Source organism: Parasteatoda tepidariorum, chromosome 1, assembly GCF_043381705.1.
Source record: "Parasteatoda tepidariorum isolate YZ-2023 chromosome 1, CAS_Ptep_4.0, whole genome shotgun sequence".
NCBI classification, from domain to species: Eukaryota; Metazoa; Arthropoda; class Arachnida; order Araneae; family Theridiidae; genus Parasteatoda; species Parasteatoda tepidariorum.
Window position 1 is genome coordinate 25,847,869 of NC_092204.1, and position 18,886 is coordinate 25,866,754.

General features: G+C 31.9%; 1 protein-coding gene across 3 annotated transcripts in view; it reads right to left on the reverse strand.

Annotated features, from left to right (window-relative positions):
- The window catches only part of LOC107455203 (tight junction protein ZO-1), a 327,629-nt gene that overhangs the window by 267,442 nt on the left and 41,301 nt on the right, over window positions 1-18,886 (reverse strand). For 2 of the 3 annotated variants that reach the window (XM_071177703.1, XM_071177697.1), the window contains exon 3: window positions 17,680-17,803. In XM_071177703.1, coding sequence (XP_071033804.1) covers window positions 17,680-17,803 — 124 coding nt within the window. Of the gene's footprint in view, window positions 1-2,160; window positions 3,659-17,679; window positions 17,804-18,886 lie in introns of those variants that run through there. The other variant, XM_071177706.1, reaches the window with a different exon arrangement.

Consider the following 18,886-nt stretch of genomic DNA (forward strand, 5'->3'; position numbering starts at 1 on the left):
TTACTTATTTCCTTTTCACAAAGTACTTGCATTACCTTTATACAACACAAGTTGCTTTTTATTCCTATTATTAGAGAATAAAGTGGTTTACCAAATAAAGAAGAAAACTAAACATAATTTGTTAAACGATCACTTGCTTCTCAACTATACACAATTTGAAAACAATGAACAACAAAAAATATGGCAAGCGAATAAAACAGCAGTAGAATGCCACATAAATGTCTTTGTTGGCTGAGTTTAAAAAAATTCGCAAAAGATAAAATACGCAGCGGAATATAATTTAAACACCACTAACAAAATACCGTGTATAACCGAAGTATAACGTATTCAAATCCTCAAGAATTTACGAAAATCAGTGCACCCCCAGTAGGGAAAGCACGGACATATACAACTGTAACTGAAACGTTATAACCGCATACCGTAACGTTATAACCGTGTTATGTGTTTATAACCGTTATAATACAACCGTAACGTTATACAACCGGACTTATACAACAGTAAAACATTCGTTGATAGCGAAATATCGATGCGTTATAAACAATGAGACAGATATGAATAACTCTGGATCAATTTACCCCTTCCAAAAACTATTTTAAATATGTTATATACAATTAATTTTGCTTTTTTTTCATCATATTTTCCAACTTACATTTTCCTACTTTCTCTAAGAAACATTTTAAATTACATTAAAAACGAATTACGAATGATAAACGATAAGTTATACAATGGTATTTCAAAATCCATGACATGAGAAAAAATTTTAAAACATTACACAAGGCTACAAATTTAAAGATACCAGAATATAAAGCAGGAGGCTAGTCAAATACAAGAAAAAAATTGAACTGCTAAAAAAAGTTTTGAATTGAAAAAAAAAATATATTTATATAACAGTACTTTTGTTTTTCCTATACAAGCACTAGAAGAAACCAAAATATACATGTACATTAGTTTTTTTAAAAAAGTTAATTGCATCGACTTTCGAGTCCTGCCCATGAAACTCAAACCAATGCAAACTAATCACGTGTCATGTCCCTAACTTTAATCCGGCCACAACTAATCGCCCATTTCACAGACCAGTCACCGCAACAACACCCCGTGACAAAAAGTTATCTAAACCCGTGGAACAAAACCAACAGCTCTTCTTTTTCCAATCCCAAATACAAAGTTAAGCCTTGTCCATCTTCAACTTCTTATGGTGCAGGGGCGATAATCAGTTACTATGGCAACAGTTTCCTTAAACCCTGAGGAAGATTAAGAGTGCGGGATGGATCCCGGAAAGAGGGCTGAAACTAATTAACTTCCTGACTTGAGGGGGCGAGATAGAGATTGGGGAAGGGTGGGGGAAAGAGACATTCACCTTTAATCGAGCAGAAAGTGTTATCTTCCGAACCTATAGCAGTGACAAAGGCTTTCTTCCCTTTTTGGACAGGAGAGCAGGATTAATCAGTTTTCCTGTAACCGTCACAAGTTGGGAGACGGAAAAGTCAGTTGCGTCATTAACCTGAAGCGAGAAAAAGTCATCGAAGTTCGCTGCGAACAACAGTCACCAAGACAAAGACGTCAAAGTATCATAGAAATGTTGTATAGATATGCTACTATCATAGGCGTATGCTAGCAAAAATATTTACCTGAATGAAGTGGGGATCAAATTGCTTCTATTAAAATATCAAAGTGTAAATTTTACAATCACTTTAAATGTATGTGGAAAATCTGCACCAACTCTGTATATTTTATTTTATTTTATAACCGTCGTTGAGCAGCTGATCCAAATTTGAATTTATGACTACTAATGTTCAACTCCATTCTCTTGTAATTTTGAACCCAATCCAGAAGACAATAGGACTCCAGGATCAAGTATTGGAAGAAATTTGTTTTCGCGGAGGATTTTTGATGAAAATGACAAGCATTTTTAATACATGAAGAAGAAAACCTCCCGAGGTTAGTCTAACGGCAAGGAGACTCTAACCCCTGATACGTTACCACTTAGGATATTTTTCGTCAGCACTGTGGTCTGTGCGAGCAGGGGGCGGAATTCGTTTAGACCTCAAACCCAATGGGAGGCGAAAGCTCCATCCCCTGACCCACCGCGGGTCAAGTCTGGATATTAGTATTATTCAAACAATGGATATAATCAAAATCTCAAATAAATTAAAATCCTACCTTAACTGCTTTCAGTTTCTCGTAGACTCTGCCTTCTTGGCTTTTTCTTTCACGACGTCTATGTCTTCGCTCCTCGTCTGAATCTCGACTGCGACTTCTTTCCTTTTTCCGGGATCGGGAACGATGTTTGGCCGGTGTTTTCTGGCGGGCCATTTTACTATCTTGCAACCAGCGAGCGATTTCTGCTCGCCGGCGGCAACTTAAAAACCGTCGACGAAACACCCCTTAATATAATTTTGAGACACTTAAGCAGTTCCTTTCCAATATTGCGATACACTGACAATATGTTTTGAGGCAGTGACAGTACCTTTCTGATGTTGTGACGTGCTGACAGTATCTTTCTGATGTTGTGACAAACTCACAATATTTTTCCGATGTCGTGACACACTGGCAATGTTTTTCTGAGGTTGTGATACACAGACTATTCGGTTTCCAATTTCGTGACACAGACAATACAGATGTTGTAAAACGGAATTTCTTTAGGTTCCCCTTTTTCGTTGATATATTGTATTTTTGAAACCAATTAAAATTTTAAAAAATCTCTGATATTTCGCTAATCAAATTTTCTTCTGATAATCAATTCTGGTGATTCCTATTTCAAATTGTTCAAAAGACGAAGTAAAGATATAAATAGGAATTAAAAATACTATCAAAGCAAATATTTAAAAAAAATATTACCAATAAATCACAAACACAAAGTAAAAATTTAAAAAATCGTGTCAAATCACTCGAAAAATGTAAAATAAAGAAGCATCACTTCTATTTAAGACATAACTCAAAACGTTTTCTTTTTCAAGTTTTTCAAGTTTATAATTTCCGATGTGACATTTTTCAAACCAAATCATCGAAATTAATTTCATTTGCTTCAACTTCAATGCGAAATGAATGTAAAAAAGTTCAAATGCATAGTTTTAATCTTGGAGCACTAAACTAGAAACAACTAATCTATGAAATTGAATAACAGCAAAAAGATTTTTATCTCCTAAAGTATTGTCGTCAGAGTACCTCCGATGCAAATTTTACATCATGATAATAGCCGTAAAATATTCATTTTATATTCAAATATTCATTTCATAAATCTCTAAAATTAACTGCAAGTATAAAATTCTGATGATTTGAATGTAGTCAATCGCAGTAGTCATTAATTACATCACCACAACTTACAAATATTGATCCAGTTCATTTTCAATCCAAAGTTAAAACTCAGAGTGGTAAACAAACCACAAACGTAAACTCAAATTGCACGTAACCAAAGCAAACCATTATTTGAAACATTCCACGCATTCGAAACAAAACGATATGTTCAAGAGCATAACTTACTAACCAGTGTCCACTATTAATACTAATTTCGAAGAAGCGACTGAGAAAAAGCAGTTCTAAGTTGCAAAGAACTGAATATATCCAGTTCTGAGATAAAACATCCTCACTAATTAAATTAACTGTAAGGAATTCTTTAGAAGCAATAAATCGACGCCAAGGCACAAACAGGTACTAACTCAAGTTTAATTATGTTTGCCCACGCGATTGACACGAGATATGTTTTAAAAAAAACACATACAATTTTGTCTGTTACGTCAGAGTTAAGACCCGATATAGGCACAATCTATCAAAGACGTAAATCTCAAGAAAAAAAAAATTTGAGACTTTCCAGACTCCTGTCAAATAAAAGAATGATTCCGTAACTTATACCATTCGAAAATGTCTGAGAATTCCACGTAGTGAAGAAAATAATGAAAAAATAATTAAATTAAAACTTGAAGCAACGCCACACAAAGAATAGTAAGAAAAAGAATTTCTAACATTCCATCGAAATTCGACATGGTAAAATAAAATTTATCATTATCAGACGCTTTAGAATTAAAAAACTTAGAACATATTTTTTGAAAACCAAAGAGGGTTACATATTTTTAAATACCTTAGGATCAGGGTTGGCAAGGTTTAGGACAGAATGGATTAATCCACGGTTTAAACCCTGGTTTAAACCGTCCTGTCCAAAACCCCTTTTCCCAAACTGTCTTAAACTGTCCAAAACCCTTTTACTCAAATTGAGTCACAATTTTATCTGAACAATATCTAAGAGGTAAAATAAACATAGAACTAATAACGTATTGATAATTAAATATACTAGAGAATATTTGTTTTTAAAAGTATAATGCTTTATTAATAATGTTTGACTCTTCAATTTAAACAAAGGAAGATTAATCAGTAATCAAGTTCAATTGGTCCACTCATTCAATAGTACATAACTGAAGTTTGGCCTTGCCATACAGGTTAAAATATTAGGGACTAAGTGCTTGGTTCGTCATAAACAGATCTATTTATCAACTAGTACTATTCAAAAATACTTTTATTTCATTCATGTTCAATTCTTTTAGCATAGTGGTGACATTCTTTTAGCATTCAGTTACTGACACATCACCGGTGTCAGTAACTGAAACTGATGTTATGCCCTTCAAAACTGTTAATACATTTTTCAGTTATTTTGTATTTTCAATTTAAACTAATATATTTATATTTAAAAACAATTTTTTTTAAATAGATGTATTTTTTAACATCCTGTAATGCAGAAATTATAACATTTTTTTAAAAAAATATTGTGAAAAATTAAAGGTTAATTTTTGAACAAATTTAGTATTTTTTTATGAAAAATTATTATTTTTTAATATTGCCATATTTATCCTTATGCAAAAATATTATTTATCAGTATTACAAGCATATTTATATTTAAAGGATTAGGTATTCACTTTTGTTGTTCAATGAATTGTGGAGCTTCAAAAATTATAAACCTTTTCCTATTATATTATATTATATTATTTTCTTTTAATAAGTTATAGTAAATTGTATAAAAAACATGAAATATTTATTGATACATGTAATTATTATGTGTACAATGGTTACACCTATAGAATTTTTACCTTTTACCAAAGTTCAAGGTTTTGGACACTTTAAGACAGTTTAGGACAGTTTTACCCAGTTTAGGACAGTTTTACCCAGTTTAAGACAGTAAAACCCACGTGTCCTGTCCAAAACCAGTTTAGGACGTCCAAATCACCAACCTTGCTTAGGATGCTATACCGCGGGTCACAATTCAAGGCGAATTCAGTTTTACTTTTATAGGTACTTTTAAATTTAAAATTTTAAAGAAATCGGGTAAATATAGAGAAACCATGAAATTTCAAATATTGACAAAAGTTTTCAAAATATCAAAATTGAAACAAATTATTTCAGGATCCGCACGATGTAATTCTAAGTAATCGTGTCATAATAAGTTAGCACGTTGATATTTTGAGAAACAAAATTCAGAATTTTGGTACTTCATAGTTTACTCTAGGTTGGTTTGAACTAAGTTTTCCTATATTTTAAATAGCTAATGTAGTTGAAAGAAAATTTACCATGAGTTTCTCCTGAGATATAAGATCAACAAAATACAAAATACGGCTCTAGAGCGTACAAAATACGGCTGTAGAGTAGAATCGGGGGTCTTTGAGTTGGGGATTATTTCGTTTAGTTTTGCTGTAATCCCATTTCTGGTTACCATAAAATACTTTGCGGTCTTTGCTTTGAGAAAGGCCCTCATTTGCTAACTATTACCCAAAAAACACGGATACTTGATTTTGATACAAATAAACTTTTCGGAAAACAAAATGCTTTGAAAAAAAAAACTTAAAATTGTAAAAAACTACCCAAAGTTAGTGTTTCTGGTCAGGTACTTTCAGAGTTTCCGAAGACAACAACAAATAGCATAGCACAACAAACATCCCACTGCTGACATGGTATGCTTATGCATGCATGGTAACGCTTATCATTATATTCATTCGCTTATTATATTAACAGTTATTACTAACGTTTATTACATTTTCAATGGGATGCTTGCAAGTGACGTAGTGTGGGTATCTCGATCCTGATTGGTTGTTGAAACGTGACGTTTGTTTACGATAGTAACTGTTCTTTCCATTCTATTTCGAGTAAGTCAAGCCCGTCAAGTATCAATTCTCTTAAGTGACACATTCTAAATTCTTTCACAAAGATTCTTTCTCAAAGATTTCAAATCTTTCTCTATATATTTACACAGAAACTTAACACAAAGACAGGCACGTAGCTATGTTTAGCATAAACAAACTAATTATGCATGGAAGTTGCCAGGGTACACAAAGCAAAAATATATCACGTTCACAATAAAATACATAAGCAAATAATAAATCTTAAGTTAAATAAAAGTTGACGAGAAAGAATTATATTTGAACTAATTTGATGTGCGATACGACTCTGTATTTAATTAACTAATAGTTAATTAACATTCTAACGTATGTTAGCTGGCGTTGACGTCATAGCTCACTTGTGTCGGTATGGAAAGTCTTCTTAGTCTAGAAATGCAAGTTCCCAATTTTATATTTCATTACACTATAAAATATAATCCTTAATTTAATAAAGGCTGATAACAAATGTGCTTTACTAAGATTTATAGAATAATTAATCCCTCCAAGTTTCAAATGATTTTTATTAAAAAAAAAAAAAAATCAGAGCACTGTTTCAGAAATCTCAACAATACTAATAGGATAATAAACCTAGTCTATAAATTCTTGACAATTCCAATTATTTCTCGCTGCAAACGATTATTTTTACTGAATAAAATGAGAAAATCCTTTTACCATTTCAATACAATCATTCGAAATTAATTTTAAAAAAAAGGAAACTGAAGAACATTTGTTAATAATTCACAGCCAAGTATATTACGTCTTAAATAAGTAATAAAGTCAGTTCGTTAAAATGGATACAATATTTAAATTCAGTGTTTTAGAACAAAAGGAAGGGAAAAAAATGGCGCTGTTAAGATAATTGAATTACGAAAAGATTAAGCTTGTATCAATAGAGACGGAAGCAACAATCACGATTTCGAAACGGATGAAAGATTTGGGAATGAAATATTCCGTCTGGATTTATTATTAAGAAAGCAAACAACGGGAGTGATTTTTCTGGATCAATTTCCAGACGGATCAATAAAGAGAAGTAATTTTCTTCATTACTGTAACAAGTATACTGGAGAAAAAAAAATTAGAACGATAAAGACTGAAAGAGATTAGGTACAGAAATAAAAGGATGCTGGAAGAAAATCGTCTGAATTGTTCGTATTTTAGAAGCACTCAAAGTTTAAAAGCGGAAAAAAAAATACCACTTTTTTGAGTTATATAAAAGAAAGAAACATGCCACAACCTATGATTATAGGAATAAAGTTGGAGCAAAAGGAAAATTGGTTTTTGGTTCCCAAAGCGCCAACATTCTGCACCAATTCATAAGCGTCAATTAAAGTTACATTAATTCTATTTCGTTTGCTGAGAAATATTTCCATTTCTTTGCTTAGTGCTAATTTAAAGGTGAAAAAAACTTGCAGATTAGCAAACTGTTTGAATGTGAAAAAAAAATATATCTTTCACAACTGTTATTGTGTTTTTTAAAAGCTAAAAAGAAATTTTTAAAAGGTTTCCTTTTTTTCGCATTAAAAAAAAGTTAACCTGAGGGAATTGCATACTCAAAGAAATCTTCAAATGACTTTTCGACTAACTGCTTAAAAAAAACTAATCAAGGCAATCTACGGTGTGTTTTTTCAGAGCAAAAAAAAATATTAAATATCAAAGTTTAAAATATTCGTTTCAATTAATTTCAAAGTATTATCTTACACTTTAAACAGAATGTCTAAGATTGAATGGGTTTAGTACAGTGGTCGAAAGTAGCGAAACTACTGTAGTCGGTACTTTTTTCTGTCGTTTGTAGTGTAGTGTTCTACTTTTTAAAAGAGTTAGTGTAATGAGATACTGCGATACTAAGAAAAACAGTAGTTTGAAGCGACTCCAGGCAACTACTTTTTACGTTAGTTGAGTAAAGAAACAAAGTTCAAACCCAAAAAGATTTTCGAATCTTATTGGAGCAAATCCTTCGCGGACCCGTCAGCGCACGCAATGAGAATGTCTCTGTGGCCGAGAGTTAATAAGATCTACGCCTGATGCTCGGAAAAATCGTTGCGAAATTGGTCGAATTGTTCCTGAGAAATCAAATTTCAAATATTTGACTTTTTAAAAGTCGATTTCACAGGAACTATAAAGTAGGTTTTCGTGTCTGATTTTGTAATTTAAAATATCGTCTGTATTAATTAATTAGCATATTTGAGGTCACCTCCTCAAACCATTAATATTGAATGATGAACGTGAAGATTCGATCGTTAGATCAAAAGTTATTTAGTGTAGTCTACTAATCAATTAAACCACAAATAAAAAGCATTCAACAATTAAATCACAAATATTTGATTGGAGTCTAAAATTTAATTTAACGATTTATTTTAAAACAGAACCATAATTCAATTTAATTAGCAAAAAAAAAAAAAAAAAAAAAAAAAAAAAAAAACATTTTTACTTATTTTTTACTCCGAAAATATAACATATATTTTTTCAAATATATATTTTATCTTTTCTTCGTTATTAAATTTTAAAACAATATCAATCTTAATTAGTTAATGACTTAATAATTTAATAATTAAAATAAAAACATATTTCATTGTGACCTTCGAAAAACCTTTCTTTAGCACTATTTTTAGAAGGAAAAAAAGTTCCGCAGTTCTATTCTATGCATATTTAAATTTAATTAATAATTAAAATGTTTAATTTAATTTTAAAATTTTCGCTCTCCACTCTAGCCAATTATCTTTCGCATAAAATATTTCGATCATATCAATTAAATCATTATCTTTCCAAATAATACTTTTAACCAGACGAAATTTAAACCGAATACACCAATAAACTGAGTTTAATATTTTCACCCGCTCCAGAAATTTCAGAACATGATTCAACTCTCCATAATCACAATGGTACAACATAATCGCTCACTGCAAAATCAGGACTTTATTGCTTCCACAACCAAATGCATAGAACGTCTCTAAATCCCCCCCCCCTCCTCTTCTGAAAGCAAAACTCATTTCGTATGCATCGGAGCATAATGCGGAGCTTCGAGCACAAAACATTTCATAACAGTTTGCGCTCAATATGGCGGAAGAACCACTAGGGCATTCGAATGTTCCTTGTTCTGCAGTGAGATTCAAATGGACCATGCCCCCCAGACTCGACTGCCCAGTGGTCAAATCTTAACGAGATGAGTTAATGCGGTCTTCCGGCGATGAGGAGAGCATGCTTCAAGAAGTTTTGGTTGAGGGAGCAGCCAAGATGCAAACTAATGTCCACTCTGGTGGTCATTAAACAGGAAGGAATCTGCTGGGAGGGTTTCCTTATTGAGAATTAATTCATGAGGAAAGGCACAATTGGCGAGCTAAGCTGTTCAGTGAGTTGAGAAATGAGTGTTTAATTACAGTACTTAACATACGTTCATCGCAATAGGTAATTTTAAAATTTCTTGTTAGCAAACAAATGTAAAGAGAATGTACATTGCAAGAATAAAAACGGAACACCCTTAATAATTTTTGATTTTAATGATCGGATTTTCATGCACTAAGATTAGTCTAAAAGCCTCACTTTCAATATGCTAATTAATTAGTGCAAACGACATTTTAAGTTACGAAATCAGACACCGAAAGCTTCACTTTAAATATGTTAATTAATTAGTGAAAACGACATTTTAAGTTACGAAATCAGACACCGAAAGCATCACTTTAAATATGCTAATTAATTAGTGCAAGTGACATTTTAAGTTACGAAATCAGACACCGAAAGCATCACTTTAAATATGCTAAACAATTAGTGCAAACCACAATTTAAGTTACGAAATCAGACACAAAAACGTAGTTTCTCTCTGAATTAATTTTTTTCAAGGGATTTGAATTTTTGATTTTCATATGATGGGGCTACCCGCAATTTGGAAAACAGGGTGCCAATAATTTAGGCAGAAGAGTAGTCTTTAGTTTAACTTTTTGCGTATCTCATTAAAACTCGAAAATACTTTAAGCGAATTAAAAAAAAATTCGCAAACAATTATAAAATTCCTTTAGCAATTTTTTAGTATTTTATTAAATAATAGGAAACATTTTGATTTGTAAGTAAACTAATTTTTGCGCCAATTTAGAGAATGTAATTTTAAATGATAAAATATAAAATTTGGGAAAAATCGGTCAAATAATTTCTAAATAATAAAATTATTAAAAAAACCGTATCTTAAAATTTAATTTCTAGAGATCTACTAAACTAATTTTGTTCAAGTTTCGCATTTTAAATATTAATTATGATACAAAATAAAATAATAAGCATAATAATACCTTTATTCATTTATATTCAAAAAAATTAGCACCTTACTTAGAATGATTATAACGCACAACAATCAGAGTTGGCAAGGTTTAGGACAGAATGGATTAATCCACGGTTTAAATAAGGGTTTAAACCGTCCTGTCCAAAACCCCTTTGTCCAAAACTGTCGTAAACTGACCAAAACCGTTTTGTTCAAATTACGTCACAATTTTAACAAAATAATGTGAATTTTTGAACAACAAAATGAAGACAAGTTTATGTTTTATTAACAAAGTTTATTATTATTTTTAATATTGCATTATTTATCCTAATGCAAAAACATAATTTATCAGTATTAAAAGCATATTTAAAGGATAAGGTATTCCCTTTTGTTATTAGGTGAATTGCGCAGCTTCAGAAGTTATTAATTTTTTCCTATTTATATTACATTACATTATTTTCCTTTAATAATTTAAAGTAAAAAATTAAAAGTAAACTAAAGTAAAAGTATCAAATATTATTAATATTTGTAATTATTATGTGCACAATAGTTACACACATAAAATTTTTACCTCTTAAAAATGTTTAAGGTTTTGGTTTAAGACAGTTTAGGACAGTTTTAGTCAGTTTAGGACAGTTTTAGACAGTAAAACCCATGTGTCCTGTCCAAAACCAGTTTAGGACGTCCAAAACCCCAACCCTGACAACAATCCGTAGGCTTAGAAACAATACACACACGAAGTACTACTTATATACATATTTCTCTAACACGGCGACAAAAAAAGCCTCATTACAACTCCCCGAATGGCAAAGCTAGAAAATCGACCAATGATTGCCGCTAAAAATGTCACATGCCAAATCTAGCTGAGGTGGCTCAACATATAGCGCTTTTAAAAAGGGAAACTGAAATAACCAGAGAGAGCTTTCTTACCAAATACTATTAAGCTAGGCAGAAGTGAGTAGTCTTTGTCGATAGATCTCTATTTTAGTATTTTGTCGAAAGCGCTTTTTTTCACGAATTTATATAATACAAATTTATTTGACGATTTTTGATTTATATCGCGAACTTATTTGTTTTATTATTGTTATTAGTTATTCAATGAAAAATGAGTCTTAGTCGCGCTGTTACCCTTTTGAAGTAAAATCAAAAGAAGCGTGCTCGAAGATTGGAAGAGAGCATTGATGACAGCTATGAAAGACGTAGTGGTGAAAGAATGCGTAGACGACGTGCTGTCATTTTAATAGACTTAATTATAGCCCAAATTTTAACCATTTTAAAGAGATATCAGTTTTAGAAATTTTATCTTAAGATTTTATACTATAGCACATTTCTAATAGGTTTAACGAATTACATGTCATTTATTTGAATTCAAATTTATTTCAATGACTTAGTGCTTACTAAAAAGATGTAATTTTTTTTTAAAAAAAGAAAGTTGTTATATGGATTTGAATGATTGTTTTGAATTCTAGAATTTTGTGCATTTGCAATGCACCTAAGTTAGTAGCGAGAGAAGCGAGCTTGGCTTGCAAAGCAAACCATATAAGATTGCGTAGCAATTTTCGGGGGTTGGCGAGCGTCAGCGAGCAGGGGGCGCAGCCCACTAGTTATTTTAAATTGCGGTATTTTTTTTTCCTTTAACTCTAACAAACACAACAAAAAAATATACTAGACTACCTTACTAGGACTAAACAAAAACAAAGATACATCCCAAACATAATAGTACAATGAAGTACATATACCTGCCGCCTAATATCTCGTACTCTCAACAACACAACTCCAATTTATTACTAAATAATCCCTAAATCCCTGAAACAGAGAGGAGTATACATGAAAAAAGGGAAAAGTAAAAAATTCAATGGGAGAGAGATAATCATGGTCAAGAAAAACAGGAAGAAAAATAATCGAAACTTGTTTTTTTGTTCTAGAAAAGGCTGTATTAGCTTTCCCATAACGTTTTCCCATTTTATGAGAATACGTTCCAGTAACAAAGCAAGAAAATAATCAATCAATTGGAAGGATATGAGAGATGTTTTTCACTAAAGGAAATACTATTATCAAATGTCTGCAAAGAAAAATAAAACTAAAAAAGAATGTTTTTTTTTCCTTTCGAAGCGTGCAAATATTCCATTAAAAACTGGAACTTAAAACACCCCGTCAGCCTATTGATGATTAATCATTGTATGATATATAATGATGAATCCAAAAAGCGATTACGAAAAAAAAAAAAATTTTTTTTTTTCAGAAGGGCGAAAGGATGCTTAGCACAAAATATTTACAAGAAAGAATAAAACTGGAAACAATGTCCCCTCTTGGAAAGTTTTGGCGATAAATTATTCATTTTTATGGCTTGACATGACGTGAAATTTTCTTCAACACTGTTTCATAAGATGTAGAATTTCAAAAACTTTAATGATCAGTAGCATCTAAAACTGGATAAGAATTCGGGATACAGAAAAATGGCTGCATTAATTCTCGATGTTAATATTCGAACGGATAAGGAAGGAAAATTCCAAAGTTTATTGACTAAATTCACGTAGATGTGGAGAGTTAGGGAATTAATCAAGCTATATAAATGAAAGGGGGAAAAACTTTTATCAAATACTTGCCATTTTTTACTGAAAATCATTTTAAAACTAATATTTATTCAAATATGCACACAAAAATTGGTTTAGATACAAGGAAAAGGTCAGTTGGTCTATTTATTCCGGCGAAAATTCCACTTTCGGTTTTTTTCCGTGAATATCGACGTTCATATACGTAGTCGATTTGATAAATGTCCGAAATTCAATCGAAGTTAAAACATTAATATCATTTCGCTCCCAACACCAAAAAATATCGATATTAAAAAGTGAATGAAGAATAATAATAAAAAAAAATTTATTTACATTATTTTCCCCTTATAATTTCTTCATAAAAACTTCAATTTATCCATCCATTAAATGCAGCCAACATTCAGTCTAATTTCAAGCATTTATATTTCGCTCCTACGCAGGAGAATGTCGACATTCATCCGTGAATGTTTAATAAAAAGTAAATTTATATTTTCCTCCTCACAATCCTTTATTTAAAGAATTCTGAATATCGACACAACGGTGTCAGTGAAAAATAATGATATTTAACGAAACTAGTTTTTCACCATTCACCGTCAATACTATGTTGAATGTTGACAATTACTACTGCAAGAAAGACATAATGAAATTAAAAATAAATTATCGAATAATCAAATAGACGACTATGTAAAGTTCAACAATTTCGAACGTTCACAGTAACATAAACTTAAGGTTCTCTTTTGGAGTAATCAATTGCTAGAAATACTATTTTTTTAAAGTGAAAATAAAGTTCTATTTTTGGGAGAGGGGAAAAAAACTATCTTTCAAAGAGTTTTAGTTTTAAAATTAAGAATTGAAGAAATTTTTGACTCCGTTTTTGTTTCAGTTTCGTTTGTTAGCTCCGTTTAGAAAAAAATTTTGTACAGGATCCATTTTAAAAATAAAAAAATATTGTAAAGGGTCCAATATTTTTCTTTTAAAAATAAAAAAAATATTGTAAAAGGCCAAATATTTTTGATTTTAAAAATGGTAAATATTGGACTAACAAAAAAATTTCGAAACAAAACTATTTTGGGTGAAAAAGTAAAAAAAAAAAAATTAAGGTGAAAATAATTTTTTTTAAAAAGTCCATTAAAGGACCCAGACCTTTTTTAAGAGTCTTCCATTAATGATGTCACGTGTGAAGGCGAATGAAGGGTAAGTGAAATTGTATGTGTGAGTTTGTGACAAGTGTGACATCACACAATTTGTTCGAAATAAGATAATTTAAAATCAGCAAATTAAATATTTCTATATTAGGATTTTTAGGTTTGCTTTTTTTAGGTTTGATTTACGCTTATTTAAAAAAGACAAAATAATTTTGGATGCACACATTGAGTGCTCAAAAATAGACACCCATTCTGGAGATTCGATGGACATGAATGAAGGAAAAAAGGGATTTGAAACGGAAAAAATTTCAAAGAAACCAGAGTCACGTTAACTCATCTTGATGACCTGGAATTTTGTTTCATTCATGCGTCTCTAAATAGCGCGTGGAAAAGCATTTCGCCCTTATTTTTCTTTTGACCACCATTGTTTTTCTAGTTTTGCTTTTTCACTTTCATTTTTTACGCGAGTTTCCCTCTGGACTCCAAAGGTTTGTTTAATTTTTGTTTTTTACCTTTTTTTCCATTTTTCTCAGCAATTCTACGTTTTCTGTCTTCTTCAACGTTTGGCGAGTCTTAAGTGTGGGGGCCTATTTTTGAGTGCTCGAAACATGTCGGTATTTATAACCCTCTTCATAATCTTCATATTTTTTTAAGCAAATAAAGTTTTATATCATAACGTATATCAGGCCGGGATAGCCAGGTTGGTATGGCACTGGGTCCATGTTTAAGATGTTGTGGGTTCAATCCCCACCGGCTGAAGAATCCCCATGCATACCTGCCAACTTTTACGCATTCAGCGTAAAATTTTATTTTTATATTTAAAGTGGTAGTAAATATATACTAATTTTTCTTTTATAAACTTAATTATTAAATGATTTTCATCACCAATATTCTTACAAAAATTAAGCATATATATTAATGTGTGTTATTATCATAGTTGTCAGCTTAAGCTTTTTCAAAAACAACGTATTTTTTGCTTAAAATTGAAATTTTAATTTCTTTTTAATGCCACTGGGAAAAATCATAATGGAACGGATTAAAAGTTGGCAGGTATGCCCATGTAGTAAATGGTGACTGATGCACCCTAAATCTGACGAGTCACATAGTCCTCCACGTACCCAAAACGAATCATACCTCTTGGGGCATTGATACAGGAGTTTCCTAGTCTTCTGGATTGGTTCAAAATTACAAGGCTACGGAGTTGAACATTAGTAGTCGTAAACCCAAAATTGGATCGGCTGTTCAACGATGGTTATAACATAAAATATATTAGTCGGGATTATTTTCACAAAAATAGCAACATATCAAAGAATTCTCATACAGGGCGCGTTCTGAAAGTAATGATTTTATTGTGACGCGACTATTGATCGCAGCGCACTCAGATTGGTCGAAAAATGTGGTGGGTCTCAGGTCGCTCGGAACAGTGTCTTCGCGCAAAGTCTTTTTTTCGATCGAGTCACGGCGTGATGGAGTGTTCGCTGGAACATCGGTACGCGATAAAGTTTTGTGTGCGCCTTGGGAGGAATGCGACGGAAGCTCATCATATGCTTCAAGACGCCTTTAAGGAGGAATGCATTTCGAGATCTCAGAGTGGAAGGTGGCACAAGGCCTCCAAGGAAGGAGTGTCGGGAGAAGGTCACCGACGAGCCTCGTTCTAGACGCCCAACAACAGCCCGATCCGATTAAAACGTCCAGCGTGTGCGTGAAGTTTTGAAGTCAGACCGTCGGTTAAGCATTCAGGCAATCGCTAACACCCTGAACTTGTCAAAATGTGTGGTACATGGGATTGTGAAGGAGGATTTGCAAATGCGAAAGGTCTGTGCGAAGCTTGTGCCGAAGGTGTTGACGGAGGATCAAAAAGAAGTTCGAGTTTCGCGCAGTGAAGAATTGTTGGAATTGATGAGTTGGTGGCTCAGCCTCCCTATAGCCTTGACTTGACGCCATGTGGCATTTTTTTTTTTTGTTCCGCCGACTGAAAAGAGAGCTGAAGGAAAAGCACTGGAAGTTGGTGGAGAACATCCAAGCTGATGAGGCATTCCCGTCGAGGAGTTCCAAGGCGCCTTCCAGGCGTGTCAAAATCGTCTCCGCACGTGTATTAATGCACAAGGGAACTATTTTGAAGAATTTTAACCATTTGTACAAATAGGATCAATAAATCTATTTTTCCCAGAAAATGCGCATTACTTTCAGAACGCACCCTGTATATCATACTTTGCCTAAAAACGCCAGGCATTAGGTCTACAGAATGGCACTGTTTCAGAGTTTCATACATTGCAATTTGCATATTTAAAGCAATGCTCGTTTTTGCAAAGAAACAAAATAAAATCACAAACATATAGTATATGTGTAAAAGCCCAAATGTTATATTTAAATAAAAGCTCTCTGAGAGAGTTCTATTTGGTTTCCGGAAAAAGACATAAGGAAAGTACTTTCGATTCTAGGTTTCTCTCCTGGAAAAAAAAAAAAAGTTTTTCGGGGAAAAATAGAGGAATCGATCGGGTTGGTTAATCTTTTCCGACGAAGAAGGCGGCATTTAATCCAGAGGAAGTTCAAACAAGCATCGCCCATGAGAGATAAAAACAAGGAAAAATAAAATCCCTCCCTAATCCGCTTAAACTAGCACTACATCAAAAGCAAATTGTTCTCTTTTTTTTCCATTCCATTCGTAAGAGACAACCAAATATCATCTTTTTTTTTCTATCATCATAACAATAGTTATAAGGTAATACAAAAAGATGAAATAAAAAGTAGCGAGATAGTGATGATTGCTTTCAGATCTTATTTTATCACTTGTTTTGCTTCGCTCAAGAAATTCGCCAGAAGAAAAAAAAATGGATTTATCGATTCTCTGACAAGTGAAAATGAAACGGATTTGTTTCTTTTCTTTTCGGGGAGAAGGGGGGGGGATAACATACCGCTATGAAAAATTGACAAAATATGTTATTTTAATGCAATGAGAATACTGGTGACTTTTTTGCAGACGGAAAAAAAACACTTCGTACCGCTATTTTACAATTCTAAATAACAATAAACACACACTGCATACGATATTTCTAAATATTTTCGTTATTAGTGAAATGTTACAAGATATTTTTCCCCCTTCTTAACCTTTTGGCGCAGGATGGGACACTTTTATATGTCCCTTTAATATTTATATAACATATATAAAATACCATATACAGTATACCATATATAGTTGCACCAGTCGAATCAATATTCAAAGCAATTTGGTGCTCTGACTTATAATAAACGTCGTAACATTAACCATTTTAATATAATAAAATTTAAATTTATCTAAAGTTTTTTAATTAGTTTACAAAAATTTAAATATTATATTTGTTGAATTTCTTCCGTTTTATACATTTTTAAAGTTCTTTTTCCTTCTTAAACCTATTAAAAAAGCAAAATTGACTAGCTCAGATATTTACGGATTAGAGACTAGTTCGGATAATTACAGATTAGAGACTAGTTCAGATAATTACAGATTAGAGACTAGTTCAGATAATTACAGATTAGAGACATCTTTGATTTCCTTATATTTATATTACTCATCCTATCTAAAAACGAATAATCATAGAAAAGTATGAATTGCGGACACTTACCGATTCTTCGACGGGATCGACGAGAGCTTCAGAAAAACAAGGTTTGTCATTCCATTTGGAAGGGCTGCTGACGACTTCAGCGTCGCCATTTTCCATAGGATGATGATGATTATTCTCGCTCACCCTGCAATTAAGAATAAAACATCAAAAATGGAATGACAAAAATATGTAACGCATTATTATACGAAAATAGTAACCATAATGATATTTAAAACATTTATTACATAATCTCAGCTTACGAAGTAATCCAGATTACCTGACATCAACCTCTTAAGAAGGAACAGAATCCTAGCTCTACATAGAGTGGGCAAGAATTTCCCACTTGAAAGACAAAACGTACCTTCTCTTTGGAATAATAGTCAAATAGCATCAGATGAGTTGCTTAAAAGCATAAATCTCAAAAAATCTTGTCTAAAAGGTATGAATCTCAAGAAATATGCATCGGATCAAAATCTTAAAAGTAAACGTACGAAATATTTTCAAAATGTGCATCAAATAAAACCAAACTCAATCCCAGTAAAGGGGTAGCACTTCAGCTTCTATATCTGAAAAAGAATGACAAAAATATTGTTGCGCAGCCGGCTTAGTGGGTGGGAAGACTACGCACAAGATTAAACAAAGCAAAATTTGGATAAAACGTACCTTTTGTTTTACATATTTTTAAATAATCAATAGAAAAGTGATTAGAAATAAAATTCACAATTCTTTTAGTCCAAATGAATTAAAATTCTAAAATACATATTTACACATAGAGAAAAGAAATGACGAGTGTGAAAAAGTTTCTTTTCATCTTTTCTTTATATGCTAAAACTATATTTTTTTCATAAACATATTTTTTTTAACTTCATTCTCCTTCACTTCAAATATCCTTTTTTTCCATTTTTTTTTTCTTTTTTTTTTTAAACCCACTCCCTTTAAAATTAAAACCTTATAATATTAGGTTAAAAGTAAAGATCCAAACTAAACAAATGTATCTTTAAGTTATCTAATGTTAATTAAAAAAGGGGAGCTCAAAGACCCACCCACACATGGAGAGAGAATTTTCGGATCAAAATCTCCTTATATGATAAATATGTTATCAGTTTAATTATGTTTATTTGTTATTAGCTTAATATGTTGTTAGTTTATTTAATTATAACTAAATAAATTTAAATATAACCAAAAAATACTTAATTTTAATAGTAGTATATATATGCGGGTCCTGGGC